The 24746-nt window shown below is 38.6% G+C and overlaps 1 protein-coding gene across 2 annotated transcripts in view; it reads right to left on the bottom strand.

Annotated features, from left to right (window-relative positions):
- Hpse2 (heparanase 2 (inactive)) overlaps window positions 1-24746 on the bottom strand; it is an 814466-nt gene that overhangs the window by 189237 nt on the left and 600483 nt on the right. For both annotated transcript variants that reach the window (XM_004669882.2, XM_045142106.1), the window contains exon 7: window positions 8747-8840. In XM_004669882.2, the coding sequence (XP_004669939.1) occupies window positions 8747-8840 (94 nt within the window). The remainder of the gene's footprint in view (window positions 1-8746; window positions 8841-24746) is intronic.

Here is a 24746-nt window from a genome sequence, read left to right as displayed (position 1 = left end):
GCACACATATGTACTTGTACTTGCACACATATGTGTACCTTTTGACATTTTCTAATTAACAAGCAGTGTGGGCTAGTTCTTTTTATTGGTGCTTTATCTGTCAGAGCAGCTAATCTCCCTCAAGTCATACTCTCCCATTTGCTCATGCACAGCCAAGTAGATCACAGAGAACAATTTATTGAGGACTCATAGTGCTTAAGATTCTGATTCTTCACTTTCAAAGGCAACTAGTAATTAATGGTTTAGGAAGAATCCCACTAAGTTGTTCAAATGAAATTTGCAAATTGGCTTTGTTTTATTTTTATTAAAGAGGTCCCTCCTGTGTAAGACTCAAGCTCAATAAAACTTAGATTATTCATGGATATCACCCCAAGTTATTACTGTGCTATAGTTTGCATTTAGGGTTGTTAGCATACCCTGGCCTCTGGTCTTCTTTCTTGGCCCATGTTTCTCTTTCCCTTAACTGAAATATGCTCTTGGGAAAGGATCTTTTATTTGACATTAATAACTTAGTATCAATTTCAAACAGTATAGTTAACATATTTCAGTCATTTAACATTATACATAATCTTCATAATGTAGGACAAAAGATTCTTTTCTTTTTTTTTTAAAATTTTTTATTTATTTATTTGAGAGCGACAGACACAAAGAGAAAGACAGATAGAGGGAGAAAGAATGGGCGCGCCAGGGCTTCCAGCCTCTGCAAACGAACTCCAGACGCGTGCGCCCCCTTGTGCATCTGGATAACGTGGGACCTGGGGAACCGAGCCTCGAACCGGGGTCCTTAGGCTTCACAGGCAAGTGCTTAACCGCTAAGCCATCTCTCCAGCCCAAAAGATTATTTTCTGAAAGTGGGGTATATGACCTTTATAAATGGACTGCAATGTTATTCTGGGCCAAAATGTTCTCACTCATGTATGCATCCCAAATTGAGTATTTTTATGTATATCAATAAGAGAATGTAAGACTGAGTATGGGATATGATTTGAGATAGGAATCCATGAGCGGGGACAAAAAATGATGAGAAGGGAGGAAAGGACAAAAGGAAGCATGGAGTATGAAAGCAGACAGGAGGCTAAGATGGGGGGTGGGCAGAAGAGGGGACAGGAAGGATGGGAGGGAAACAAAAAATTTGCTTGAGCCAGGCATGGTGGCACATGCCTTTAATCCTAGCACTTGGGAGGCACAGGTAGGAGGATCACTGTCAGTTCAAGGCCACCCTGAGACTCCATAATAAATTCCAGGTCAGCCTGGGCTAGAGTGAGACCCTACCTCAACCACCCCCAAAAAAAATTGCTTGAAAATACCATAATGAATTCTTTGTATGCTAATCAAAAGTAATTTATTTATTTTTTAAAAAGGGACCTCTCCTTCACCTCTAAACACATACATTGAAGACACTGTTATACTATGTCTGCCTGTGGACACAGATTACTGGGTTTTCTAACCTACTTCTAGCTAATCAACACTGAACTATAAAGTTAGTACAGATTAAGCTTTTCCTGGCAGTGTGAACAGCACAGAAAGAAAGTACGAGTTATAGGTGAGACAAGACATTAGTTATTTACTACTTCTATTTTAGCATAGTCATTTACCCATTCCTTATTTTGTACTTCTCTACCTCCTACATTTATTGAGTAAACTGTTAAGTGATTGACATTGGTACACTGAAATAAAGATTTAACATTGTTGAATGAGTAAATTAAATAATGAATTTAACAAACACTAATTTTGTAATGATTGTACCATTCTTACTTGAGTAATGTTTTCTTTTTTCTAGTTTTCACTAGAGAAGAGTGACATTATTATAGTTCTCATTTTCCCTTTAGTTGAGTTTGTAGCTATTTTGCGATCCTCAAAAATAACTTTTAACTCTAATACCTTTTGATATGTTAAGAAGCTCAAATAAATGGACAAAATCATAAACTGGAAGTTTCATTGAAAGCAAACATTTCTTTTTTGATCTGTTAATTACTTAAATGATTTTTTTGTCCAGTTTTACTTCCATAGCCCTGTAACTAATAGATTTTAGAAGCAGCCTCATTTCATTAAATACCATAATCAATGATAATGATAGAAAAATAATGATAGTAATCACATGATAAACCACATAAGCTATTCCCTGAACCCACACATCTATCATGATTCTCATATCACACACTAAGAAGAACCGTTTAAATTAGAGGCAGTCTTTCCTTTAAGTTTAAGACCCCCTAACACTTTCTTTGGAATATTTCCCTGTCTTTCCTTCCTTCACATTGTAAGATTAATACTTCCCAGTGTGGGCTCCCATAGCACCTTATCAGAGCAGACATCACACTTTATTATCACTGCTCATTTCATCAAGTAGTCTTGCTAGTAGACTATATTTCTATGAGGGCAAGCATCATATCAGTCTTGGTCACTGTTTCATTTTCAGGGCAGGGGCTGGAAAATACTAAGAATGGATGGCATTAATAGCTGATAAACAAAGGAAGAAAGGAATAATGAAAGAACAAGGAACAAGTTTTCAAATATTGAAGGTGCTAACTGTTCAGTTTATTTAGTATTCAAAAATGCAGCCATGTAGCCAGTACTTCTAGAAGTACTTCCATCCTGCCTGGGATTTTACCAACTCCTTCCTGTGCTTATTGAATTGCTGAAAATAATATTTTGAAAGTGTTATTTCCTCCTCTGATTCCTCTAGGACATGAAGACACAAATCAGAGTCTAAATGACTTAAGCCAAAGTGGTTCTTCTTGGTTCCTTATGTCATTGTTTTGGAGGCAGCCCAGCTCTCCACACTATACCATCTGCACTGTGTCCTAAATGTCTCTTGCTTTCTCATGTAACTTGTCCCTGCACTGTGAGATTCTCAACTCTTTCCTTGACTTGTCTCCCAATGTACAGATGATTATCTTTATTCTAGTGGAAGGGACAGAGCGTATGGAGCATCCAAAGGTGTAGGTTGTCTGAACATATTGCTGGTTTCTAAAAGTATCATGTAGATTTTCATCTAACTACATAATTCACTCACTGCTGAGAAAAGAGAATTCTCTTCTAAGTGGCAGTCCAAATTTGGAAACCACAGCTGCTTTTAGCAATTGAGTCATTGCCTTTTAGGTGCCAAAAATATCACCTATCATATTCTCCAGGGTTCAAAGAGGAAAAAGAAAAAGGCAAAGAAAAATGGAGAATCAAGGTAGCATGAAACATCTCTAGTCACAGAAATTATTATTAAAACAATTATAATAACTAACAATAATAATAGCAATAAGAATTAATTTGGTAAGAATTAATGAAATACAGCCTCATGTGACCTACCAAGTCTTATTAAGAAGGAGGGAGCATAGAATTCTTAGCATCTTCATTTTACAGGTAAAGACACAACTAGGTCAGCCCAGGCCATCAGACTTGAAATCCTATGGTCTATCTCCCATTCAACCAACCTCACCACAAGTTTATCAAACTACTCCTTCATGGCTCCATTGTGGTATAAAATCTGCCCCCTTTCCCACCACTATGGCACTAAGAGAGACGGTCTTAATTTGTCTCTTAATTCCTACTAGTAGAGAAGAAACTAAGATTCTGTTTTTAACTTTTTGGTGGGAGGTCTAGACATATAGTCATTACAACCTTTAGTTAACTGATCTCTAAATTGGTTTTCGAAGCTTACAGGAAAGATATTGGGCCATTCTACTCCAGTTTTCAAGTTGAATCCCCATTCTTTAGACCATTTTTCTTACCTAAGGACACCAATAGCCAAAGTAATTTTTCAGCAATCCAATTTGGTGATCCTGCTCAGTTCCAGCTGTCATCTATCTAGAGCAGGTACCTCATGGGCTGTGATGGAATGGACTCATTCCTGAGGCTCAAAAAGTGGGCCCAGGCTATTAGAATCAACAGAAAGTCTACCTAAGTGAGGCAAATTTCAGGATCTATGATCCAGCAACACATCAAGCATGATACCCATTTAAGGCAATATCTAGCAAGAGCTTTGAAAAAGACATTTGGGAAAAGAAAACGAGTTCCACTAAATGAAACAGGGAGAATGGAACTGTGGAAGATAGTATTTTTCAAAAATTACTGCAGAACTATTTCTGGTCCTGTATGTTTTTCCAGAGTCTTGCCAGCTCCTCCATCAGAGGAGTTTATTTCTTCCTTCTGTCTGCATTCATGAGTCTTGGTGAAGACTCCAATGAATAGAATATGGCTGAAGTCATGGCTTGTGGCTTCTGAAGGTAGGTTAGAAAGATGACAAGGCTTCTGCCTGGCTCTCCAGGTCATCTACTTTAGGGCCTTACGAGGAAGCTGATGGTAAATAGAGAATTCATATGTACTTATACCAGCTCTTAGCCTTCATAAAGGTGCTACCTGATAACTGGTGTCATTACTACAAAGGTCAGTGAGAGTCTTTGATAGTCTTATTTAACAGACTTAGACTCATCCCAGCCATCAAATCTTATAGTGTATGCTTTGGCCATCATGGAGAAAATTAATTCTACTACATGCCATGGGGATTCCTAGTCCACATAATCTATCAGCCTAATCCATGTTGTTTTATGCCATGACGTTTTGGAATAATTGGCTGTACAGTAATAAAGAACCAGAATAGGAACCGTGGCTTGATGAACCCTCTGGGCATGTTCTCTTTTCAATGGTCAACATGTAACTCTAGTTCCTGCTGGTAAGTATAATCCTCTACTTCCAAGGACCCTTCTGCTTATAGGTCATTTCTCCCAGGAGTTCCACTGTTTCTTGCTGTAGTGACACTTTGTCTTACTGCTTTAATGTTATATGTTTTGAAGGGTCTGAATTGACGCTTTCCATAGCCTTTTTCTTTATATTTCCTGGGCTCTAGATAAATCAGTAATTGACCCTACCACTATTTCAGATTTTTTTTTTTTTTTTTTTGATTTTTCAAGGTAGGATCTTGCTCTCTAGTCCAGGATGACCTAGAATTCACTGTGTAGTCTCAGAGTGCCCTCAAACTCACAGTGATCCATCTACTTCTGCCTCCCAGTGCTAGGAAAAAAGGCATGCGTACCATGCCTGGCTTTATTTCAGATTTTGAGTGTTTTGTGGTGGTTAGACCTATGCAGTGGTAATGGGAAGTGGGACTTTTGTCTCTGTTCTAGCTTTATAGGGCATGGTGGCATATGTCTTTAATCCCAGTACTGGGGAGACAGAGGAAGAAGGATTGCCATGAGTTCAAGGCTACCTAGAAATAAAAGGACTTGGCTATCTTGTACACTGTTGTATTATAAACATTTAGAATAGTGTCTGACATGTAATAAACACTCAGTACATATTTATTGTATGAAAGAATGAACAAGTGAATAAATGGAATAAATTACTTTTTCTAGAGAGGAATATATAACATTAGCATAGTGAACTTAGTAAATTATACTATTAATTAGGTCAGCTTTCTGTTTGCTTATTTTTAAATTTATTTTTCTTTATTTATTTGAGAGCAACAGACAGAGAGAGAAAGAGGCAGACAGAGAGAGAAATAGAGAGAAAGAATGGTAATGCCAGGGCCTCCAGCCACTGCAAATGAAGTCCAGACACATGTGCCACCTTGTGCATCTGGCTTACGTGGGCCCTGGGGAATCAAGCCTCAAACCAATGTCCTTGGGCTTCATAGGCAAGTGTTCAACAGCTAAGCCATCTCTCCAGCCCCTCTGTTTGCTTATTTTTGAGACAAGGGTCTCATTATATAGCTAAGGCTAGCTTCCAACTAGTGATCCTCTTACCTTTGACTTCTAAGTGCTGGCTTATAGACACGTGCCACCACACCTAGAATAGGTTGATATTCTATTGTATTAGGTAATATGCTTGACCTAATCTAACATTACAACTTAAAATTAAATTTTGTGAGGCCACATCTTATTCCTTTTTGTATCTGTAACATCTGAAACTTTGCCTAGAACCTGTTAAGTGCTCAATGTATAGTATATATCCAATTACAGATTACCAGACTGGCAGAAATATTTCAAATCATTTAGTTCCTCTTGCTTAGTGGAAGAAGTGACAGAAAAGAGTACTGGCCAGTGCACAGGTTCTCAGGAAGGATCACAGTAAGGTGCATGGTCCAGAAGTCCTGAAATTTCTCAGCCTCTAAAACTCCTTGAGAGCAAGAGATCACAAGAGGCTGTTCATCACCTGAGTATCACATTGGGTTTAATAAATAAAAAGGTAAAGACTTCTACTTTAGTTGTCAATGGTGCTTTTCTATAGTGGCTACAAATAGAATTTTCTTTCAGAATTAGTTTTATATTTTTATTTATTCATTTGCAAGGAGAGAGAGACAGATGACAGACAGATAGACATAGAACACCAGGGTCTCTTACTACTGCAAATAAACTCCAGATGCATGTGCCACTTTGTACATCTGGCTTTTTGTGGGTACTGGGGAACTGAACCCAGGCTGTCAGGCTTTGTGAGCAAGGGCCTTTATCAACTAAGCCATCTCTCCAGCCCAGAACTAGTTGTATATAAGAACCATTCAATCATTTGTCCACTTATTCATTCATCCCAAATTACTAAAGACCTACTTGTTGAAATTGGTTAATATGCTGAAAGTAGCTGAGTATCCACAGGGTCCATATTCTTAGAGACTAACTTAACAGGGCAACCGAACATGTGATATCTTGAAGTAGCCTATGAAAATTGCACAGATATGATCTTCTTCATACATAATAAACTACTCTAGTAGCTCTCTAAAAGATCCTAGGACCTTCTGCAGTACACTGGATCACCACACATCATTATTAAGAGCAGAGTTGATTGAACTAATCTAGTGCATCTCTAAATACGATCCTAGGACCATCTATCTGAACTTCACTAAATCTCCATAAATGAATATTAAGAGCTAAGCTCTTTGAAGTCCCCTCCAGCTATACTAAAAACAACAAGACACTTAATGAGCATCATTGGGGATTCTGATTAAACTACCAACTAAAAGAGTCTTGTTGACAGAACCTACATATTCAATATAGTATAATTTCTTCTTCCTTTTTACAAAAGTTAGATCTCTTGTGGATGATTCTAACATACCTTGGAGCAATTAAATATGACTCATAATGACTAACACACAAGAAGAAAGCTTCAGTAAATAAATTAAACTATTCTCTCCTTACATGGGGCCAAATAAACTGCTATAAATAGAAAATAACAAAGTAAACTTGTCATTGCTTTACTAAACTGTACTTAGCAATAAACTGCTAAATTACTTCTTATTAAAATAAAGAAAATTTTAAACACCTTAGAATTGCATTTACTTACAGGGATGAATAATTTTTTTTTAACTTTGATGTTTACTATGTGAAGTCTTTATTTTCAATTTAATTTTTGCTTCAATTGTCATAATAATTGTACATATTTAAGAATGCTATGGGCTGGAGAGATGGCTTAGTGGTTAAGTGTTTGCCTATGAAGCCTAAGGACCCTGGTTTGAGGCTCGATTCCCCAGGACCCACATTAGCCAGATGCACAAGGGGGCACACGCATCTGGAGTTTGTTTGCAGTGCCTGGAGGTCCTGGCGTGCCCCCCCCCTCTCTCTCTCTTTTTGCCTCTCCCTCTCTCTGTCTGTCACTCTCAAATAAATAAGTAAAAATAAACAAAAAGATTTTTAAAAAATTAAAAAAGAATGCTGCATGATATTTCAATAAATGTGTACTGATAAAATAAAAATTTTTATCCCACTAATATTTCTTTTTGTTTGAAGCCTTACACTATTCTCCTGTACTTCTTCATAGAAAATGTATGGTATTGTGAACTCTAGTTACCCTACAGTGTTTTACAACATTAGAATCTCTAATTCTTAAATGTGTTGTGATACTTGCTATTCAACTTCCCTATGCCTCCCTTCCTCTTTCTTCTTCCTAATTTCTAATAGTTTCTATCATATTCTTTTTTAGTGTGAGATGAAAATTTTTATAGCTTTCACAGAAAAGGGAACATGCAGTATTTATTTGTGTGTCTGGCCTATTTGACTTAATATAATGATTGCCAATTCCATCCATTTTGCTGCAAATGACATGATTTTATTCTTTTATAGCTATAGCTGACTATTACATTGTATAAGGAATGTTTGCCTGGCATGGTGGCATGTGCCTTCTTTAATGCTAGCACTGGGGAGGCTAAGGTAGGAGGGTTTCAGTGAGTTTGAGGCCATCCTGGGGCCATAGAGTGAGTCAGCCTGTGTTATTATAAGACTCAACCTAGAAAAACAAAAACAAATAAAATACAAAAAGGGTATGTTATGCAGTTTTTTAAAACCATTTTCTTCATCCAGGTCTACTGATGAATAGACAGATTCCTAGAATGATTCTATACCTCAGCTGTTGTGTATACTGCCGCCCTGTTGCCATAAACATGGGAGTACAAGTAAGTGGTAGAATATATTTTTTCCTTTGGATAGTTGGATCATATGACAATTCTATTTCTAGTTTTTGAGGAATCTCCACATTAGTAATACTAATTTCTATTCCCATTAACAGTGTATAGAATTCCTTTTTTCCTAGTAGCCTCATCAGCATTTATTAAAACCATTTTTAAACTTTGATATATACATATAAACCCTCCTGAAATTGGACAACAAAATCTGCAGTCATCAGTTGGGAGAGGAGCTCCTGACCATGTCCATTTGCACTGAGCTGTCATTCTCTTTCTACCCTGGCTCCCACAGAGTTGAACCCTGTAACCTTTTCCTTGTCTTTCTCCCAAATACATTCCTCCTTTTCCACAAATAATTTTACTTACTTTCTGAATTTTCCTAATCTGGTCAGAGAGAGTGTCTAATAGGCGAGTTTTCAGGAAGTCCATCACCTTGACCACACGACCATCAATGTAGCAACTGAAATAAAAATAAAATGGGAATTAGATGAAATATTGAGCAGTCCTATAAATATACTTGTGTATCCAGAGGTCTCTGTTGCTTGAGGAAACAGCCCTGGTTTCTATCTGGGCTTTCATCTCTGGAAAAGTTTTTACTATGGATACTTTTCAAGTAAATAATATTTTCTTTTCAGCCTTGCCCATGTGAAACACTTTTTTTTTCTTTTTGGTTTTTTGAGGTAGGGTCTTGCTGTAGCCCAGGTGACTGGAAATTCACTATGTAGAGTTAGGCTTGTGTGGAATTCACAGCAGTCCTTCTACCTTGGCCTCCTGAGTGTTGGGGTTAAAGGCATGCTCCACCATGCCCAGCCCTGAAAACACTATTTCTTGCTCTCTGTGAACTGACAGGGATTCCATAATACAAACTGGGCAGTGGTGGAAAGCTTACTTTTAACTCTTGGGGAAACTGACTTAGCTTTCATTTCATACCTATTACTACCTTTTCCTTATCACAATATAGATATGTGAGAGTGTGTAAGGAATACTCGAATGTCTTGGTATGTTTTCACAACTTTATATAAAAAATAAACACCACAGTAAAAATCCAATGTAGTGGTACTTGAGTGGGTCTCAGATGATCCCAGTCCAGCTTACTTCCCTGGAAAAATCATTATGGTTAACCTTCTCCTTCTACCTCTGAGATGAAGGGATGAGTGAACAAATGAACCAATAAGCATATAAAGAAATGAATAAATCTGTCCCAAAGCCATCTCTTGGAACAGTGAGGAGCTAGAGATCCTTGGTTTTTGCTCTGGCTCTGGTTTACATGAGGTATCCATCGTGAGTGAAACATCAAGTTGTGCTGACCCCATGCTGTGAACATTTGACCAGACTGGCCCACCCAGCTTTATCTTGATGGGAACCTCCTTGGCGAGCCACATACTCTGAAGCTTGTACTGAGACTGATTTGAGCTTAGATGACATTCATGACCGCAAACCTCCCCTGATCCTCATCTGTCCACATTTCTGAACTAAATCAATTTCTAAATGTTCATGATTCTTCTAAACCTCTGTTTCCATGGTTGATGACTAGATACCTTTTTATCATTTTAATAAAATATCTGCCACCAGTACATATTATGGAACTATGTGAAAAATATTTTAAATAATAAATTCCCATACCAACATGTGATGTTCTGAGATAGGGTTTAAAATTTTTAAAAATTATAAACACTTTAGTTGAAGAGAGGAATCTTACCTGGTAAGCTTTTTATTGGTCCCTTACTACTTCCAGATATTGTCAAATAATCCAGTGCTTAAATCACTTGGATGTTGAATTCAGTGTGGTTTTGGGACAAAGACATCTGAGTTCAAATTCCTCATTTGTTATTTGCTATTTATATGATATTAGGCAATCACATGGATTCTTTGGACCCAAGTTTTCTTAATTTTGTTTTCATTTTATCTATCTACCTATATATCTATATATCTATTATTGTTTGTTGTTTTGAGACAGGTCTCAATTCTGTAGTCCAAGCTAGCCTAGAACTATGTGGCTAGCCCAAAATAGCCTTGAGCTCATAGCAATTCATCTCATCTCAGCTTCTTGGTTTGGGATTAATGTCAAATTAAGGAGGTAATGAGCTAGAAGTTCCTGGCATATAACAATTTTAAATTTTTTGATAGTTACTTATATATTATATATGACTTACATACTTATATCACTTGATCTCTGGTATAGATGCTAAACTCAGGTCTGATGAACATACAATATGTAGAACACAGTGCCAGAAATGTCCATTTCCTTAAGAGCTTTTACAACCTCTTCCTACCAGTATTTCACTACTAACACCTCTATTTTTTTAAATGACCTAAATGGTGAAATATATGAAAGCTACATATTTAGATAAGGATGGTTAAATTTCAATGGTACTTGTTGCAGTCCGGTTTGCATTGCTGGTAGAAATCACCCAACCAAGAGCAGCTTCTAGGGAAAAGAGGTTTATTTTGGCTTACAGGCTCAAGGGGAAGCTCCACGATGGCAGGGGAAAATGATGGCATGAGCAGAGGGTGGACATCACCCCCTGGCCAACATAAGGTGGACTATAGCAACAGGAGGGTGTGCCAAACACTGGCATGGGGAAACTGGCTATAAAGCCCATAAGCCTGCCTCCAATGATACACTCCCTCCAGGAGGCATTAATTCCCAAATCTCCATCAGCTGGGAACCTAGCATTCAGAACACCTAAGTTTATTGGGAACACCTGAATCAAACCACCACGGATTCTGCCCCTGGCCCCCATAAACTGATATCCATACATGATGTAAAATACAATGCATTCATCTCATTTTAAAAGTCCCCATAGTTTTTATAAATCCCAATGATGTTCATACATCCCCATAGTCCAAGATCTTTTACCTGAGCCGTAATACCAGAAAATAACCTCAAAAAACCCATAATAGCACAGAATAAATATTCACACTGCAAAAGATGGCACTGGGTATAGCAAAGAAACATTCAACCAATACAAGATTTAAAACAACCAGGGCAAATACCAAACTCTGTAGCTTCGAGTCCAGCAACTCTAGCCAGTGACAAATCTTCAAGTCCAATAATTCTAACCAGTAATGAGTCTCTGGCATTCCAATTGCCCTCTCCAGCTAGGCTACTCACAGTCCTGGGAAACTTCATCAGTGCCGGCAGCTCCTTGGCAGCCATCTCATGGTCCCAGCATCTCCACTGGGTCTCCACTGCAGCCCACGGTTCATCCTCATGGCCCCATGGGGTCTCTATGCAGGCAACCAGCAAACCCGCTTCACACTGCCCATGGCCATTTCCAAAACACAAGACCGTGTTGCAAACTCAATGACCCTCTTTCCAGCATTTCTTATACTCCACAATACCAGGAAGGGTGCCAATTTGTTAATCCAGGGGGGAATAAAGCAGACTTTGAAGAACAGGACTCCTTGAGCACTCAGTCCCCTTCAAAAGAGTCTACATTCTTCTTGTTGCCCCCGCGCAGGTCAGTTAGCCCAGTCTCTAAGGTTGTAATCTCTCAGTTGCAGCTGAATGGGCAACAGTTCACCCAAAGATTTTTCTTTCTGTGCCATATCCCTCTGCACACACCAGTTCATTTCTACGCAAAGCAACCCTGCACAACTCCTCAGGACATGGGCATAAGAGCAAGCTTTTCACACAAACTGCTAGCCCAGCCCAGGCAAAGCTCTTTCTCACCCTCATAAGCCAAACCTCACAGTCCATAGTTCTTACTGCCTTCAGGTCTTGCAGCTCAGACCAGAATAGTCCATCAAGCTGTACTTACAGCACTGCAAGGCATCTTTTAGGCCAAGGTTTCAACTCCTTCCATATTCCCCTTGAAAATCAGCTACAAAAGGCTGAAGCCACATAGTCAGGTGTCTAGCAGCAATCCCACTCCTCGGTACCACTTTACTGTTGCATTCTGGTTCGCATTGCTGGTAGAAATCACCCAACCAAGAGCAGCTTCTGGGAAAAAGAGGTTTATTTTGGCTTACAGGCTCGAGGGGAAGCTCCACGATGGCAGGGGAAACGATGGCATGAGCAGAAGGTGGACATCACCCCCTGGCCAACATAAGGTGGACCACAGCAACAGGAGGGTGTGCCAAACACTGGCATGGGGAAGCTGGCTATAAAGCCCTTAAGCCTGCCCCCAACAATACACTCCCTCCAGGAGGCATTAATTCCCAAATATCCATCAGCTGGGAACCTAGTATTCAGAACACCTAAGTTTATTGGGGACACCTGAATCAAACCACCACAGTACTTATGCAATGCTATCCTAACACACAGTTGAAGACATGAATAACGATATGACTAGGCCAATAACAAACAATGCACTGTAATTATGCTCTGATTATTCAATCAAACATATTATAGTTTCCTTTTTGCTTAATCTTAGTTTCCCAGAAACTATACTAATAATCAGTGTTTAGAATTTTCACTGGTAATACATATAATTTAATACTTATTGAGATAAAGATTCCAGATGCAATTTTTCAGTGTATAGGATTCTCTGTGAACATCCTGACTGACCCAATGAATTTGTGGCTTAGGGTTCAAGGTTCCTTTTGTTCTGATCAAATTAAACAGAACTTGGAGTTTAAAAAACAAAAATCACCACCCCAATTTGGTATGCTTTGTCACTTATATGTTATGTGTTTAAGTTTAGCATACAAAATAATGGACTTAAATTAATTATGGCATTTTCATACATATATGCCTGGAGTCTACTTTTTTAAAGATGGGTTGAAAAATAAAAACCTGTATTCTTTTTACAGGATAGTTATATTGTCAAATAAATAAAAATACTGGCCGCATAACTTATCACATAAAAGGCATTCCATAGCCAAATCTATTCTGCCAGGTTACTTAAAGGCCCAACATAGCAAAAACATGAAAGGCTATGGGTTGGAGAGGTAGGGAAAGTCAGAGAAAAGCATACTTACCCAAAACACAGAACAGTAAGAAACTCTGGGTTCCAGGGAGGCAGGAAGCAGAGGTTATTCTGCTCCCTGCTACTCACAGCTGACATCCTATGTGTATTTTTCTGGACCCATGTGACATATGGGAAAGCACTACAATAGAATCTTTAGTTTAAACATTAAAAAAAAAAAATTATTTATTTGACAGAGGGAAAGTAGTGTGGGGGGGGGTGGAGAGAAAAGGTGCACCAGGACCTTCAGCCACTGCAAACAACCTCCAGATGAATGTACCACCTTGCGCATCTGATTTACATGGGTCCTGGGAAATTGAACCTAGGTCCTTTGGCCTCACAGGCAAGCTCCTTAACCACTAAACCATCTATCTAGCCAAGCTTAAGCTGTTTTTTGGAGGTGTACAGTAGTATTTTGGTATGTATGTGAGATATGCCTTGTGTATATGTGTGTGGAGACCAGATCATGTGTCCTTCTCTATCCCTGTTTTGTCTGATTTCTTTGAGGCCAAGTTTCTCAGAGGACCTGGAGCATCTTGTTTTTCATGCATAGCATTGCCTGTTTTTTTATGTTTGTGTTGTGGATTCAACTCAGTTCCATATGCTTGAGCAGCAAGTGTTTTTACTGACTGACCATCTCTCCAGCATCCTACCTGAAGTTTTTAGAGTCCAGTATTGACTTAATTAACCTGTCAAGCTGATTCAATTATTCCCAGTTGCCCCTTGGCTATTCCCAAAGACTGTGAATTGGACAGGATCAGAAAGAGCTACAAGCAGATAAAACAGTATACAGTTATCTTAATCATGTAGGCAAGAGTGGTATAAGTTTAAATAAGGGAAGGCACAAAAATAACTGTAAAATCTCAAGAGTTCATACTATTTTTATACAGAGTGATAGCAAGGAAAGGTGTGATGATGACCATGAACCTAAGAGTATGTTTTGGAGAACACTGTTGTCAAGGAAAGATAGCTAGTCAGAGTGGGGCACAGATTTTCAAGGGAGATAAGGGCCTCAGTTTGAGACATAAAATATACACAGAATGTCAATGAGGAAATATATATATTAGGTAGTTGAAATATGAGAAAAACTGAGCTGGACAATGGGCTAAGGCTCTTCTGCAGCTTCTAAGTATTGTATGAAACTATAGCTGTGGGTAAGCTCACCAAACAAATGAGGGAAGGTCAAAAACACATCAGAGAACTTTCCAACTACATCTCAAATGTGTCCCTGGGCATTGCTTCCACCCTTGACCAAGGTAAGGATTTTCTCTTCCCTAGTCTGAACATCACAGCATCTTTTTGATAACTTCAGTCTGAGTCCAATTTATATTTGGCTATCAAAGGGTCCTCATATTAGGCTGAGAAGTGTTATCCATCTCTATTTGCAATTTAAATTCACTATTTCTTGTACATTGTATTGTGGAAATAGGAACTTTGGTCATTAGAATTTGGAATCATTTAAGAGGGGACCATTCAAAAACAGAGCATGACTGATAAGTCTTCAACACCAGCCTAGAGTCTTGAACTCACAGAGATCTTCCTACCTCTGCCTCCAAAGTGCTGGGATCAAAGTCATGCGTCACCATGCCAGGCTCAGCCTTCCATTTTTATTTTAAACAAGATGTTACTTACTCTTTTTTTTGTTTTGTTTTTGTTTTTCAAGGTAGGGTCTTACTCTGGCTCAGTCTGACCTGGAATTCACTACGTAGTCTCAGAGTGGCCTTGAACTCTCTGCAATCCTCCAGCCTCTGCCTCCCGAGTACTGGGATTAAAGATGTGTGCCACCACACCTGGCTAAGATGTTACTTACTCTTTAGCTAAGGCTTGCCTGGAAGTCACTGTGTAGCATAAGCTGACCTCAAAATCATGACAACTCTGTCTCAGTTCACCTATTCAACATGTGTCAGTGCTGAGATTACAGGCCTGAATCATGTACCTGACTTCCTAAACCTCTGTCTTGAACACCTTGGACATTTAGCTTGGTGTACTTGTCCTTTGTAAATAAAGCTTCTAGTATGACATTTAGCATTGACAGTCTTTTAAAGAAATTCCTGCCTATTACACAGATTTGGTTCCAATAGTGTCTCTTTGTAGTATGGAGTCAACATATCATACAGATTTGGATATGAAGCAAGTAAAGCAGTCTATGGCAACCATTACTAACAATAAATTTTTAAGGTAATAATGGTGATTTATTTATTTGAATTACCAGGAATTGAACCAGGGTCTTGTGCATGCTAGGAAAGTGCTATACTATTGAGGTACACACCCAGCTCCAATGATGATGATTTGTAACAAAGACTGAGACCCAGGAATCAAGGCTAGATTATAGCTGATTAGTCCTGTGATCTGGGGGCAACTCTGTTTTTCTTTCTATCTGGGAAGATGAAGATGATGCGCTTGCTTACCTATCAGTCTCCACAAGAGTTAATTAATCAGTTTAGTAATAGCTACAGAAGATTCTGAGACAAGTAAATGAGTAAAAGAACTAAACTGTGAGAGGTGGAGAGGTGATTCATCAATTGGAGGTGCTCTAGTCAATTTCTACATAGATCCTAGCAGTATGATTTTAGAATCCCCTACACTGGCACTTTTAAGTAAGCATTTCTAAGGAATCACCACAAGTGACTGAGTTGCTCAACTGAGATGTGAGGGGAAGAAAAGCTGTATGGTAATAACCTTTGTGGCAAGTACTGCAAGAATAGTGAAGTTGAAATCTTGGGCATGGTGAAATTAGCTTGTCTTGTTTAATGACACCAATTATCATTTTTGTCTCTAGACTGGTAGGTCATACCAAACATAGGTCAGAGATGAGGCAAGGATGCCAGAGTACTCAAAGTAAATGGTACTATTTACTATTCATCAACTTTCTTGTACAGCTGAATTCAAATTTTTATTTACAGTATAATATATTTCACCAAATTTAAAATATTGCCTTGCCTAATTTTTGGTCTAAAAGAAATAAATGCTGAAGTAAATTAGAAAAATGAACACAAAATTGAGATATTAAAATGAAATATCACTTGTAAGACAAATGTTTAGAAGCACTGCTAACATTTTACTAGATACCCCTCTGGAGTTTCATAGCATAAAAAAATTTCCTACAAGTTTTTATTTGAAATCTTTTCTAGATCCTCTTCCACTAACATATAAACTTAAGCCTGCCCAGCTGAGACCTTTTAGCCATCTTAAAGGGTACTCATGGAACACAACAGTTTCCTGGACCAAGCATCTTACATGGACTTTACTTTCATTCTACACACGTAGGATGTTCAGCTACCCAGCTTTACCCTCAATGTCATCCTACCCACTCCCTTTCTCAGACATCTAGATTTAGCCTCCAGGATTGTGCTACAAATAGCCACTTATGCCCATTAGCCTCTTAAAACATTTAATGAGGAGATTTTCTTGGCTCTAGGGACAGCTGGTTTTGTTTATATGGCCTTTTACTTTAAGAGGAAAAACCTTTGCCCCTTATTACCTGACCCCTTCTTTTATTTCAGGTAATTGCATTAGGGCTGGCTTCCCTGTGCTCAGGAATTTCCGGGCCTATTTTGCTGCCTGCTGCTTTTAAGGAGGAGGGGCAGTCTGCTCAGACTTCTAACACTCAGCCTGCTGACTGGGCAGGTAATTCTGTAAAACCACAGTCTTACCCAGCAAAAGGGGAGAATCTTGGAAATTCATTAGAACAACCCTGTTGACCTATAAAACCTATTCTGACACCTTGAAGCCAAACAGTGTAGAAAGCCTGACTGCAGACTCTATAAAGCTGTATAAATTGCACTTGCCCCTCCTCCAAAGTCCCTCACCTTGGGGTCCAGCTGAGCACATTCCTCTTTGCACTTGCCATAGAATTAGCTTCTGAGGCAACATTATCCTTCATCTTCTTTGTGGTGTGTTAACCCTCTTATCTTGTGTTCAAAACTACTGTGGGCAGGAAAGCTTAGATAAAGTGAACCCTGTCACAAAGAAAGATCCTAAACAATACAAATGTTTTGGGGGCTTTCTTAAATTGGTTGTGTAAACCCATGCTTGATAAGAGTCATCCAATAGACTAACATGTACTTGGAAAATTTGAAAAAGCTTGTATTCTAAGAAAACATGCTGTGCAAAGTGGTACACCCAAACATCAGAGTTATGGACATTCCACAGGCAAATAATGGATACTGAAAAATATATTCAATTTAAGAATGAGTGTATGATTTAACATACAATGAGTCAAAGGGATGGCTCTGAGGCTCTGGTAGTCTCACTGTACTAAGAATTCCACTCCTAATCTCCCTCTCCTAACTCTGGACACAGTGCAGGTTCTGAGCTCCAAGCTCAGATTATTTCTTCCACATCTCAGAGTTGTGTGGAGAGGCATTATATCTTGGCAGAGTCTCAAACAGCTGGATCTTGATTCTATCAGTGTTGAGGATGGCTATGCAGAAAGCTGGAAAAGAAATGGTGGGAAAGTCTCATGCACTCCATCTATGAAGGTACACTCTGAGGAGGGCCCCTCTGGGAATCTTCGGAGCTTTAGCTGACAGTGGTACTGTAATTGTGGGCAGGAATTTATCCAGGTGTTTTATGTCAGAAATTTGCACAATTGTTGAGCCTTTAAGATGTGATCAAATATGTAAAATAAAAACTTAGGCTCAAAAGTAAATATTTATATAGAATGACAAAGTAAATCACAAGCTCCCAGAAACTTAAGACTCTTTTCTTTCTCTTATTCCCTTCCTCCCTCCCATCATCCTTCCATCTCTTTTCAAGTTCTCAAATTCTTTAGAAATGTAGCAATGTTTTCTGATGGCAACCTTCTCCTACCACCTTTGCCCTAGAAAATCCAGCAACTCTCAGTAAGTTCCAGCACTCAGGGAATCAGATCTGGAAGGGCTTAAAGGATTCATTACCATCCTAGTAAACCTACCTGTGGGGTATCAGTAGGAAGAATAACAGATGCCAGAACCCAACCACTTACCTGCAGCATATTTTTTTGAAATTCAGTGTTTACAAAATAGGTAGATGCTTGGAAAATTACCATATCCTTTCCCTGTCATCTTTTCATATCATTGTCTTTTTTTGTGGCAGAATAGAACAATTTATTTGTAATTACTTTGGTGCAATGCTAGGACAGAAAGGAAGAACAATGTATGCATTAAATTCCTTCTTATTTGTTAATTATTTTATATGTCATGTCATTTAATTTTCTAACTCTTCTGTTTTCTAGATTTGAATCTATGGTTAATAGATATTTAATAAATAGAAAATCAGAGATTATGTGTGTACTGAGCTACAGATACCAAAAGCCCTTTTTGCTCTATTCTGATCAGCCAAGTTTCTGAGCTATAGGGCATCTTGCTTGCTTTGTTGTCTTATAATCAAGTTTAATTGCTTTTCACCTGCCTTTGGCCTGGTCTGTTTCAACTATCTTGACTGTTAAATAGCAGTGAACTAATCTCATATTTCTCAAGAAAACTAAACAATTACAAGGTAATAAAAGCAAAACCACTGAGGAGCTATGATGGGGACAGGAAGTGGCCTTATCACTATTGGGCCAGAGTGAAAGTCTTGACTGTCCATTAGATCTCTTTCTGAGGTACATCATTACCTATAGTGAAAATTCAGGCTTACTACTTGGGCTCCTCTGACACTGAATGGGGATTGTGGAGAGTCTTGGTGTCACTTGGCAGGAATCAAGGCTCAGTATTCCTCATTTGTCCATTGAAATGTTTTGTAGTCTGATAAAGGTGGACATCAAGGTTCCCTGCTTAGCTCATAGGTATTGGGTTAGAGTGGGAACCTCATTTTCTCTGAGGTTTTTGACAACAATGATGTATTTATTATCTAAAAGTTTTCTATTTTGTGAAGCTCCCCTTTTCCTGGTTCTTGGGCTAGAAAAAATTGGCTTTTATTGGAACATTTTTCCCCCAGGCTTTTGGATGGCCAGCTTCTTTAGCAATGACTCTGAGATATATCAGACAAAACAAAACAAAACAAAAAAAAAAATCAGCAGCAACCAAGGAACTCACTGCCATATTTTTCTGTGCCTTATGGGGCAGGGAGTTGCATAGGGTTAACTTTGTAAACTTTTAAAACAGCATTTTCTCTCAAGCCGATTTAAAAACAACTATGTGAAGATGGGATACATTTATACAATGAAGCTTTATTCAGCTCTAAAGAAAAAGGAAATGATGAAATTTGCAGGAAAATGAATGGATCTGGCAAAGATTATATTAAGTGAAAGTCAAAGACTGACTGTTTTCTCTCATATACAGACCCTAGCTTCAAGTTTTTAGATTTGTATGTAACTTGGAATATGAGTCAGTAGGAGGTAAAGAAGGATGGCTGAAGGGGATGATGTAAATTATTTAAATAAATATTTTATGTTAATAAGAAAGCTAGGTTTCAAAAATAACAAGGCTCATACCACTAATTTAGTTAAACGTTAAACATTAGAGCTATTTTTAAAATAAACAAACAAGTAGATAAAACTTATGAAAAAGTAATTTCTAGGAGGAAATATTTAAAAATTTCTCCCTGATAGTCAGAGAAGGCAACCTTTTAAAATGAGACTGGAAACATTAAACATACATAATAACACAAAACAGTTACTAGCCAATGATTAACCTATATTAAGAAATAAGAAGCCATTATATAAAGCTACCATTGATAAACACATATTTGTAAAAGATGATATTTAAATAGCACCAAACTTGCAGAGCCTTAGGACTAATATCTCCAAATAAGCAAGAGCAACATGAAGAAATTATTAAAGTAGGTTCATAATTTACAGATACATAAAACTATGTTCAAGATGAATTAGACCTAGATATTTAAAAAAAACTAAACTTTAGAAATCTTACAAAAGTAAATGGGAGTATATTAAGATTGTACAACAAAGGAAAGATTTAAAACTACATAGAAGAGAAAATAAATAAGATAAAGAAACAACATGTCTAGATCTTGAAAACATGTGGGCTGCTGATGAAGAACAGGAGATAGAAACTGGCAGTTTAGGGTTAACAGGGCCCCTGAGAGTTAACAGCTCTTCTTTCTTTCTTTCTCTTTTTCTTTCTTTCTTTCTCTCTCTCTTTCTTTCTTTCTTTCTTTCTTTCTTTCTTTCTTTCTTTCTTTCTTTCTTTCTTTTTCTTTCCTCTCTTGACTACAAGTGAAAATGTCCTTAAGACTATAAGGGGAACTCCAGTTTTCCCTTTTATATTTTTCTCTAAAGGAGTCCTTGCAGCCTCCACCTTGCTGGAGGCCAGAAATGGCAGAATAAAAGGTCTAGTCTTTCTCTTTTCTCTTTTTCCCTAAAAACCTTCAATAGAAAACCCCTTCCCTAGAAACCAGGCTTAAGACTGTGACTAAGACTACAAGGTGTCTAAACACTTGGCATAGGAACTGGACTGACCAGCTCATCCCTACATCCAATAAAGTCTTATTCCTATAAGAAACCCCAATCTGAGTCACCATGCAGATTACCTGCTGAGACCCCTCCTGGTATTGAGGAACTCTGTCTTTTCACTTTCTATTAAGCTCTATAATATGATCTTTCTAAATTTCAATCTCTGTGGTCCATGGATTTTATCTGTTGAATTTATGAAACAAAATCCTGGAGGACACTGACTCAGTTTTGTGTGACTATGGACATCCAAAGCCTCAACTCCTGAATTAAGAGATCAACTAAGAGCTGAGAATGGCTCAGTCACACTCCCACTTTCACTGGCACTTCTCAGTTAGATGGTAGATTAGAAGTGGCTTCTGTGAAAACTGGTTGTGGTGGTTTGATTCAGGTGTCTCCCATAAACTTAGGTGTTCTGAATGCTAGGTTCCCAGCTGATGGAGATTTGGGAATTCACACCTCCTGGAGGGAGTGTATTGTTGGGAGCGGGCTAATGGGTGTTATAGCCAGTTTCCCCTTGCCAGTGTTTGGCACACTCTCCTGTTGCTATTGTTTACCTTATATTGACTATTGACGGGGGGGGGGGGGAATGGGGGAGCACGATGTCCACCCTCTGCTCATGTTGTCATTTTCCTTGCCATCATGGAGTTTCCCCTCGAGCCTGTAAGCCAAAATAAACCTCTTTTTCCCACAAGCTCTCTTGGTTGGATGATTTCTACCAGCAATGCAAACCTGACTGCAACAGTAGTAAAGTGGTACTGAGGAGTGGGATTGGTGCTAGACACCTGACTGTGTGGCTTTGACCTTTTGGAGCTGATTTTCAAGAGGAATGTGGAAGGATTTGAGACCTTGGCCTTAGAGATGCCTTGCAGTGCTGTAAGTACAGCGTGATGGACTATTCTAGTCAGAGTAGAAAGGCCTGAACGCAGTAAGAACTATGGACTGTGAGGTTTGGTTTATGAGGGTGAGAAAGAGCTTTGCCTGGGCTAGGCTAGCAGTTTGTGTAGGAAGTATGCTGTTATTTATGCCTGTGTCCTGAGAAGTTATGCAGGGTTGCTTTGCATACAAATGAGCTGGTGTGAGCAGAGGGATATAGCACAGAAAGAAAAATCTTTGGGTCTAAACTACTGCCCATTCACCTGAAAATTGAGAGATTACAACCATTGAGATTGGGCCAGCTGACCAGCACTGGGGCAACAGAAAGAATGTAAACTCTTTTGAAGGGGCCTGAGTGCTCAGGGAGTGTCCTGTTCTTCAAAGTCTGCTTTATTACCCCCTGGATTAACAAATTGGCACCCTACCTGGTATCATGGAGTATAAGAAATGCAGGAAATTGAATTTTCAACACAGTCTTGTGTTTTGGAAATGGCTTTGGGCAGTGTGAAGCAGGTTTGCTGGATGCCTGCATGGAGACCCAATGGAGCCATGAGGATGAACTGTGGATTGCAGTGGAGACCTGGTGGAGATGCTGGGACCACAAGATGGCTGCTAAGGAGAGCTGCCATCCCCATGAAGTTTTCCAGGACTGTGAGTAGCCTAGCTGGAGGGGTGGAATTGGAATGCCAGAGACTTGTTGCTTGTTAGGATTATCGGACTTGAAAATTTGCCACTGGCTAGAGTTGTTGGACTTGAAGCTACAGAGCTTGATGTTTGCACTGGTTGTTTTAAATCTTATATTGGCTGAATGTTTCTTCGCTATGCCCAGTACCATCTTTTGCAGTGTGAATGTTTATTCTGTGCCATTCCGGGTTTTTTGAGGTTATTTTTTGGTATTATGGCTCAGTTAAAAGATCTTGGACTGTGGGGATGTATGAACATCACTGGAATTGATAGAAACTATTGGGACTTTTAAAGTTAGATGAATGTATTGCATTTTACTTCACTATGGTTATATGTTTATGGGGGCCAGGGGCAGAATGTGGGGGTTGATTCAGGTGTCCCCCATAAATTTAGGTGTTCTGAATACTTAACACCTCCTGGAGAGAGTGCATTGTTGGGGGCAGGCTTATGGGTGTTATAGCCAGTTTCCCCATGCCAGGGTTTGGCACACTCTCATGTTGCTATTGTCCACCTTATGTTGACCAGGGGGTGATGTCCACTCTCTGCTCATGTTGCCATTTTCCTCTGCCATCATGGAGTTTCCTCCTCTAGCCTATAAGCCAAAATAATCCTCTTTTTCTTACAAGCTGCTCTTCATTGGGTGATTTCCACCAGCAATATGAACCTGATTGTCACACTGGTAAAACACAAGTCAGGATAAAAATGCATAAATAGTATCCATATAAGAGAAATGGCTAAAGGTAAATAAGAAATAAACCCAAATGAGATTTTTCTCCCCATAGAAGGAGCTAGGAACAGCTGTCAACTGGCACCCAGCCATATCTTGCTGTTCCTGTTAGGCCAGGGTTAGCAGTAATGGCAGGGAAGTGCTCTCCCTGGACATGGGCACCATGACAAGAGAGCTAGAGAGAGAGACTGATGGGGCTTTGGAAATACCACCAGGAACTGGATACTTGGTGAATGGGGAAATGGCTGCAGCAGAGTAGGCTGGAGAAATGGAGAGAGAAGTGTGGCACAGGTACCAGAAGCTGAAACTCTCCACAGGATGGCTCCTCAAAACACAGAGGTCAACTTGTACCTGGTAGATTGGGGTCTGTGGAGGAGTGAAATGTCTTAGACTCAGGGAATTTTGGGAGAAAGTGAAGTTTTCACACAAAATCTCAGCATAAAGTACATACCAACTTGTTTGAATTACTTAGACTAGCAGTCCTCCTCCACTTGGAATAACTGACAGGCAGGGACAAACTATGTCATCCCACCTAGGAAGAAATACTGACTGAGGTGTTAATATTTCATTTTATTTCTTATTTTTATCTTCTATTTACATTTATATACTTTGTTTAGTTGTTTTGTTTCAGCTGGTACCTTGCTGGGGTAGGATTTTATGACTGGCTTTGTTTTTCTGTGCTTTATAACACATTCTCTATTATTTCTGATTCCTTTAGCAAATATGTTTTCTTTCTCATCCATATTTTATTATTTTTTCCATTCCATTCTCATTTCACTATTTAATTATTGACACCTTTAGCTCTAAAAATCTCTAAACTACATTTCTATCAATCAGTAACCCATTACTGCTGTCTCTGAATCTTACTGGGGCACAAGTAAAGCACATAAGCATTGTAAACTGTAAGTGAACACCAGGACTGCTGTCAAACCATTAATTTTTTTTTATTGTACTCTGCTTCTCTCCTAAATACCCCAAATAATAGTGAATAATGTAAATCTAAGTAAAGGTATCTCATAAGGAAGACTCATGTAAAATGGAACAAACAAACTCAGAGTGGGGAAAATGAAAAAATGTAGAGGATATATATCTATCAAAATAGATGTGCAAACACACCGAAGAAACATAAACAAAAATGAGAAACAAGTCCACTATACTACATAAGCTTAAAACCCCACAGGCTAAAAAAAAAAAAAAAAAGAGGGAGGGAGAGAGCTGAAATGCCAGAAAGTTGTTGTAAGAAGGATCAACAACCACTTAGAAGACTATAAGAAACAGACGAATAAATTAAGGAAATATATTTAGGACCTAGTCAAAAAAGTTAGCAAAGTGGATGAAATGGCAAGCAATTTCATATAGAAATTTAAAAAAAAAAGAGGGAAAATTCAGCAAGGAAATTTAGATATTATAAAATAACCAAACAGAAATGCTGAAAATGAGTCAATCTAATAATAAACACAATGGAGAGCATCATTAACAAACAAGAATGCAAGAACACACATAAGAATCAATTTAGGGAAAGAAGTAAGAATCATGATTAATAATACATTTATACATATATAAATAAAATAACGAGCATGAACAAAATTTCTAAGAATTCTGGATATGTTCAATGTACCCAACATGGGAATCTGTAGGTTAGAAGAAGGAGCTAAGGCAAAGTCTAGAGGCCAAATCTTTGTTAACCATCATTTATTGATGGGCATCTGGGCTGATTCCAATTTCTAGCTATTGTGAGAAGAGCAGCAACAAATACAGTTGAACTGTGTCTCTGTA

The sequence above is a fragment of the Jaculus jaculus genome, chromosome 1 (assembly GCF_020740685.1).
Source record: "Jaculus jaculus isolate mJacJac1 chromosome 1, mJacJac1.mat.Y.cur, whole genome shotgun sequence".
Lineage (NCBI taxonomy): Eukaryota > Metazoa > Chordata > Mammalia > Rodentia > Dipodidae > Jaculus > Jaculus jaculus.
The sequence above is the reverse complement of the archived record's forward strand: the minus strand, read 5'-3'. Positions and strand labels throughout refer to the sequence as shown.